The sequence below is a fragment of the Pectinophora gossypiella genome, chromosome 16 (genome assembly GCF_024362695.1).
Source record: "Pectinophora gossypiella chromosome 16, ilPecGoss1.1, whole genome shotgun sequence".
Classification (NCBI taxonomy): domain Eukaryota; kingdom Metazoa; phylum Arthropoda; class Insecta; order Lepidoptera; family Gelechiidae; genus Pectinophora; species Pectinophora gossypiella.
In genome coordinates this window covers 12,168,546-12,176,290 of record NC_065419.1, presented here as the reverse complement: position 1 = coordinate 12,176,290, position 7,745 = coordinate 12,168,546, and the positions used below count along the sequence as shown (strand labels likewise).

General features: G+C 37.0%; 1 protein-coding gene across 1 annotated transcript; it reads right to left on the bottom strand.

Annotated features, from left to right (window-relative positions):
- Positions 1-21: 21 nt before the first annotated feature.
- LOC126373896 (lysozyme 2-like) lies at positions 22-7,542 on the bottom strand. The gene is made up of 4 exons (XM_050020253.1): positions 6,854-7,542; positions 2,178-2,354; positions 1,714-1,787; positions 22-1,260 (listed from the first exon to the last, which is right to left on the bottom strand). The coding sequence occupies exons 1-4, from the start codon at positions 6,903-6,905 to the stop codon at positions 1,120-1,122; spliced, it is 444 nt and encodes a 147-aa protein (XP_049876210.1). The 5' UTR covers positions 6,906-7,542; the 3' UTR covers positions 22-1,119.
- Positions 7,543-7,745: the final 203 nt, after the last annotated feature.

Here is a 7,745-nt window from a genome sequence, read left to right as displayed (position 1 = left end):
TTTATTATTTTCATCAGTTCCATATTTTTATAATAATATCAAGCTTAAGTCACTTCACTATTAAATGCATTTACTAACAACATTAAGTATTATGACAAATTAGAATATATAACAAAAAAAAATAGTATAAAGTAATAATAAATAATAAACAACATAATAAATTATATATACTTATTAGAATAGAGAAACAAATATCACAGTTTAGGAAATATTTACGCAATGAGTGGCTTTTTTCTACAATTAAAGTACTTACTTACTTACTTTGCATCATAACGAAACAATGGTTGCCTGGAAGAAATTGCTCTAGACCAATAGGGCCGCCCAAATTGTACTGTATTCATGTGTTATGTCTGATTGTTGAAATTTAGTTCTGTGCAATGATGTATATTTGATTGATTGATTTGATTTGAACAATAATAGAAGTAGGGGAGGCTTAACTCCAGCTTACAGGTAATAGCAACACAAAAATGACATAATTATGAGACACTTTGTAAAAAAAAATCTACAATGCGATCTTGAGTTACCAAACCGCTAAGACGAAGTACAAGTTTTTAACGGCCGTTCTAGAATGTCCCACAACGTTCGCGTGTCCATTATTTCTAAATAGTTCGAGTCTGGCGCGGCCAAACTCTGTCTGCTGCTGAGGCGCTTGGCAGATATCGCCGCCATAGTGTTTGATACTTCGCTGTAGAACGTTCTAGAATATTCCGCAACGTTCTAGAAGCGACACTGCTGGAACAGTTCGAGCCTGGCGCGGCCAAACTCTGTCTGCTGCTGGGGTGCATGGCATGCATCGCCGCCATAGTATTTGATACTTCGCTGTAGAACGTTCTAGAATATTCCGCAACGTTCTAGAAGCGACACTGCTGGAACAGTTCGAGCCTGGCGCGGCCAAACTCTGTCTGCTGCTGGGGTGCATGGCATGCATCGCCGCCATAGTATTTGATACTTCGCTGTAGAACGTTCTAGAATATTCCGCAACGTTCTAGAAGCGACACTGCTGGAACAGTTCGAGTCTGGCGCGGCCAAACTCTGTCTGCTGCTGGGGTGCATGGCATGCATCGCCGCCATAGTGTTTGATACTTCGCTGTAGAACGTTCTAGAATATTCCACAACGTTCTAGAAGCGACACTGCTGGAACAGTTCGAGCCTGGCGCGGCCAAGCTCTGTCTGTTGTAAGGGTGCGTGGCAGGCACCGCCACCATTGTGGTTGATCATCATGTAGTCATAACAGTCCGTAACACCGTCGTAATTGCAGTCCTGGAACGTATACCGGTCTTTATTAATTTCCATACGTTTGTAAGGCAATATAGTTCTAGAATGTTCTATTCCATACGTATGTGTTGGGGTAAGTATGCAGAATAATAAACAATTGTTCAGCAGGGTAAGTTATGACCTCCGTGGTCCAGTGGTTGAGCGTTGGGCTCACGATCCGGAGGTCCCGGGTTTGATTCCCGGCGGGGACATATCACAAAAAATACTTTGTGATTTGGAAAATCGGCGCTGTTAGATTAGCTCTAGATCGTGGTTACCATAGTTACTCCCTATCAACTCGTTCGAGATAGTGGTTACCATGGTTAGGCCCCGTTACATTTTGTAGCGGGTGAGAGCCCTCAGCGCTCCCCGTTTGTCTGGCCAATGAGTGAATGCCATCTGCGGCAAATCTACAATAAGTAACCTTGATGCAAAGCGCAGGATGGTTGGCAAACTTACTTTTCCGAATTTTGCGAGGTAGCTTGTAACGATTTTTATCGAACAATGATAGTTCCTAGCGCAGTCCTCGAATGCTGGAACAGAATGACAAACATCAAGTTAATAAGTACCAAGAATGTAAAAATTATACCACCTCGATGAGTACAAAAAAGCAGGGGGGTTAAAAAGGCCACATCGAAGCAATTTAACTAAAAACTAGTTTGGCTAGGACATTACAGTCTGATCACCTGATTGTCCAAAAACTAAGATGATCCGTGCTTCAGAAGGCACGTTAAGCCGTTGGTCCCGGTTCTTACTTACTGATGTAAAATCGTTACATGAGTCATGTCAGGGGCCTATGGCGGCTCAGTAATAACCCCTGACACCGGGATTGACGTGGTTGGTAAACCACTTCACAATCCACACGATAGAAGAAGGCTAACACCATTTAGTAGATATGTATGTAGACAGACTATCATACTTACATTTCTCCCTGTTAGGGTCATCTTCAGGCAGGGTAGGCTTGCCAGCGTCGGCCCAGTAGACCCGGGAAATGTAGAAGGGCCCGCAGTATCCTTCAGAGCAGCCGTGGCCGGTGTCGCAGCCAGATATGTGGCACAGACACCTGATACAGGACTCGTTCAGGTTCGAGATGTAAATACCTGGAGAAATAAACGAAGTTAGGCATCTCCGTCATCTCCCAGCGGTATCCCGTTTCCACAGGTTCTGCTGACCTAACATGAAGATTTGACAGGTCCAGTTTTTTTACTGTAGCGACTGCATGTCTGACCTTTCAATCCGCTTGGGGAAAACCAGCCCAATAATTTTAGGTCACATACATCCGAAACACATTTCTCGGGAATGTGGGTTTCCTCAGAATGTTTTCCTTCAAATCTGAGCGCATTATGATTCAAATATGAATTCGAAAACAAATCGAAAATCAATGGTTTAGGCCTGTGTTGGGTTCGAATCTGCGACTTCATGATGAGAGTCAAGCGTTATTCCACGGTTCCTTAGGCATCTCCATCAATTTGACTCTGTGGACACTCCATAAAAACGCAGTCCGCTCTCTTCCTGTTACTCCTTAGCGTTTTACAGCCGTTTAAGACTAAAGTAAGACTCAGAGGGGGCGAGGTCGGCGCCGTACGTATTGGTGCGGGGCGGAGAAGGACCGTTCTATACGTAGTATTTATTCTTTATTCTATGCTAAGTAAAACTTAAGAATAAAAACTTTATATGTATTATAGAGGTGATAAAGCGAAAAATTCGCATTCTTTCAAAAGAATCAAAAGCAAGGCAAATATTGAATTATTCACGGAAATGTCCCCTGGGGACCCTTCCCAACTTTAAGGTCCATTCGTTAATTAGTGCTATTCATATTCATTTATTGCATGTCACAAACATAATTAAGGTGGAACATAGTAAGAAGGTACATGTGACGCCCTGCAAGGACCATGTAGGTATTAGGTACGGGCACGTGTGTTGTGTATGTAAGTATTCTGGGTGTCCCTTAAGTTGCATAAAATTAATAACCCTATATTGAAAATCCATAAAAGACTTGACATAACTGTAATTTGCATACCCATTAGAATGAATAACATAAAAATATATATCATTATTAAGCATATTAATGAAAATCCATAATTTTAAAATTCATAGCATAAAAAGCAATAAATCTGCGAATCCATAATATTAACATTTGTAGTTAATACCTGTCTCTGGACAGAGCATAGCATTAAAGATTTTACTGTAATAGGTAGGTATGAATGAATTGAAAGAGTGGTAATGGTAAAATCAACATTTATTTAAAAAAAATCATTAAAAAATATTATTTATTTTACATCGAACTGATAAATCATAAATGAGGCTTACAATAATTTTAAGTTCGCAGCAATAGCTGTTAAAAATTCAGTTTTATTTAGGTACTAATTTTTGTGACGTATAATATTATTTATTTTATCTGATCTTTCAGTGTATTTTCGTTTCTTTTGTACTGGAAAGCAACCATTTATTATTATGTTAAGAGTATGGGTTTCAACTTTTATGGGTATTAAAATTAAGGATGTTAATTATATATATTTTTAATCGTTATTTATATTGACATTGGCCCCGATTCCTGCAGACATCTCTTAATTTTACTTTAAGTTATACCTGTCATTTTCTTATCCGCCGAAAAGGAAAGGGACGGATGATTGACAGCTCTTAATTTTAGGAAGAATGAGTAAATAAATGAATAACCCGGGCGAATTTTTAGACGGTTGTTTTAGATTTGTGCTTAAAATTGACGTGTGTTCCATAAATTTTATGCTTGTCGATTACCCGTCCCTTTCCTTTTCGGCGGATAAGAAAATGACAGATATAACTTAAAATAATATTAGATGGTGTTTACAGGAATTAGCACCATTATGTATATTAAAGATATACTTTTCAAATATATATATTTTAAAGTTATGGATTTTAATGATTACTTATGTGTTTAAATAATTACGGATTTTCAATATAGGCATTTTCAATTATGGATTTTAATATAGACCCAAGTATTCTATTTTTACAAGCAACAATGTAAGTATTTCCAGTTCCGTGGAGCAACGAAGGGCTTTCTACAAGAAGTGCAGTGATTAAAAGCAATCTAGTGGTAATTGGTTTAATCACCGGATCGTTGTACGAGTGAAGTATGTAATTATCTGAGATTAGCTATCGGCCATTAACAGTGTTGAATTTTCGAAATACCTCGCAGCTTAGATGCAGGTTAGTAAGGTTTCCTAGTGTCACGTATAATCGGCATCCTGAGTAGTTATATTTTAAATGGCTAGTGCTTGCTTCACACACAGCCAGTTTGGCGCTTTCTTGGATCTGTGTATATGACTTTTGCAAATTGTGTGATGTTTTTACATATCGGTGCTAATTCCTGTACTTACACACCTAATTTTATTTTAAGTTATACCTGTCATTTTCTTATCCGACGACATGGAAAGGGATGGACGATTGACAGCTGTTAATTTTAAAAAGAATGAGTGAATTAATGAATTACCTGGGCGAATGAAATAGGTATCTCGCTGGTACGCAAACCGTTTGACGTGTGCTGTCAACTTAATTTTGTCAGGTTACCTATTGGCGGATGTAAAATTTTTAGAGGGTTGTTTTAAATTTCTGCGTAAAAGTGACGTGTTCTATAAATTTTATACCTGTCGATTTTTCGTCCCTTTCTGTTTCAGTGAATAATAAAACGATAGGTATAACTTAAAACAAAATTAGATGGTGTGTACAGTCATGAGCAATATCATGTACCCACTTTAGAACCCTGTCGCAGTATCATATTTGACATTTAATGAGCCTTACGGTGTAATTTGTCAAAAAAGTTAATGTGACCCTGACACACTTCTCTTGCTTCCTCCACATTCATCAATCGTTTCATACACGCATGCCGGTTCAGAGTAGATCGTACTGAACCTTTTCTAAGTAGTACTAAATACATTTTGTTAAAATCGATAAGTTTGTTTTTTTTCCGTAACTTGAGTGTCACGTGATTTTGTTCGTATTTTGTACATTTTTAGTTAATGCCATCTGCGGCAAATCTACAATAAGTCACGTCAAAAAAAAATTGAATCTTCAATTTTTACATAACGTACACGATCCGCCTAAAACTACTGCAGCTTCTCACAACCTGTATAGCCGGGGAAAAGAAGATGCAAGGAAAACCTCGCAACAGGGCCCTAAACGTTCTTTATAAAAAAAAAAAAAACAGACAGAACGACATGACTCATTTGGGTTCATATATTAGCACCGTTCGACAAAACGACATAATCGACATAAAAAAAAATTTACTACTACTACTGCTCTACGTGTCCAAACCAACATAACATTCCCTTCTCAATCTTAGTCACTCTTATTACACTGTTTCTCACCCCGTGCTGAAGTTTATTAATAATATTCTCATACTAGTAAAATCCATTAAAAGACAGATCTAGAGATGTTTATTGTCGTAATCATGGACGATAAAGTAAGATATTATTTTCTTAACTATGACACGGGACGATATAAATAAAGATAATGATGTTGAAAACATAACTTTTATCGCCATTAGTTTATCAAATGTATTCGACCTGCTCGATACTATACTTAATCGGTTATAGTTCATATATCTATCTTAAATCTTAACTACTTATATCTTTAATGTGTTAAGCCAGTGGTTGAGCATTGGGCTCATGATCCGGAGTACCCTGGTTCGAATCCCGGTGGGGACATATCATAAAAATCACTTTGTGATCCCTAGTTTGTTTAGGACATAGGTCTATATAGCATAGTTCAAGCATTGGACCACCGCAGCCGTTGGACGCCCCGAAGGGGTAGGCAGGGTGTAAATACTTAAGCGTATATATATTAATTATACTATAGTATAGAGCTATGTTTCAGTCTCATGTAGAGGACAAGCCTATTGCCATTAATCGGGCACAAATCCTGGAAACACGTGGTATCAATTATCTATGATTCAAACATGAATTCAAACTCATAAAGTTGAATTCAGCGGTTAAGATCCCAAGACAGAATTCAGAACCGGGATTCGAGATCTTATACAAAACAAATCGATAATAAATAACTAATATTTACGTTCGGTCATCAGTTTTATCTATGTTCCTAATTCCGGCTAATTAAGAATGCTCATCTAGACAACATGAGTCAAATAATTCTTAGTTTTTTGTGACCAAAATTCATATCATACATTTATGATTTAATTCTAGGTACATACCTGCCTTGTTTAACCTATAAATTAACTTGAATGACTTTCAAATGTATATTGGCACCTAAGTAAGTAGATATGAATTATGAAGGACGCATTAGTCTCCGTTTTATTGCTGTGTGTTTATTGTTTAGCGTCAGTTTATAGTAGGAAACCTATATCAATATAGGTAAGTACGTTAGTTATATATATCAATTTACTTACAAATTACGTAAAAAAGCTGTAAGTACCTACGCAAAGAAATCTTTTTGAAATCTGGAGTTTCAGTTGCTAGTTTGCTACCTAGATGACTTCATTACTAACAGCAAAACATAGATCAGAAAATATCGATCTTATACTCTTAGGAGCAAACATTATATTACCTATGTATGTATAAGTATAAGTATACTTTTAAAAAAATTGACATAATAACAAAAGTCTTACCAAAAACCGATGTTAAACACATTAGAAAACTCACAACACGAAGTCCAAACATGTTCACTGGCACTTAAAGTAAATTTTACTACGAAATTAATATATTATCAAATCCATTTATTCGTTACATTGTCGACGATGCCTCGTTCACAACTGAGCTCCGTTCATCGCGGATGTGTGTGCTTTACTATTTTATTTGGTCTAAAAAAACTGCTAACGTATACATTATTGTTCTCGAAATGTATAAAAACAGCGACACGACTTTTTGACTCGCAAATTAATTCTCAGTAACGCTTTATTTTGATCGGCGGTGGGAATTGATTTGTTTGTGCTTCGAAATTCGAATTGGACATTCTTTTTTTGCATCAATAAAAAAAGGATGTATTAAAAAATATTTTCGTAACGTAATACCTATGTTATGTCATTCATTTATTGGAAACGTAATCCGGGTGAGAGGCCTGAGCGCTGACTAATTTTCCGGCCAAGTAGTTAAATGCCTTTTGCGGCAAATCTATTTTACAGAAAGTCCAAAAAAAAAGATGTGCCAGTTTTGTTTTATAAAAATAAAAAAAATGCTACACCCACTGATTTTGTATTTTGACTAAAATTCACAGTGTTTTGCGTTCACGTTACAGCCCTACCCCACAAAGAGTTAGGGTGGTATGTTCGCCGTATTTTCGCGTCCGTATCTATACTTGTACTGACTACCTCGTGTAAGTAAGTACCTAAGCGTATATATCGTCATAGTACAATTAAATATGGTTAGAGACAAATGAATTAATTTAGATCATGTGGAGAGCAATAAAATGGCAGGAATTGTAATTCTACTAGCGAGAATGTAGGTAAGTATGTTCGACGTCCATTGAATGTTTACCCATTTATGTATGACGTAAAATTGTGT

Bases quoted from the DNA above. Each gene is read 5' to 3' on its own strand.
- LOC126373896 (XM_050020253.1), bottom strand. From the start codon at position 6,905: ATGTTTGGACTTCGTGTTGTGAGTTTTCTAATGTGTTTAACATCGGTT. The intron at 1,788-2,177 runs GTAAGTATGATA...ATTCTGTTCCAG, and splicing joins TGACCCTAACAGGGAGAAAT to CATTCGAGGACTGCGCTAGG. The intron at 1,261-1,713 runs GTAAGTTTGCCA...TATACGTTCCAG, and splicing joins ACCTCGCAAAATTCGGAAAA to GACTGCAATTACGACGGTGT.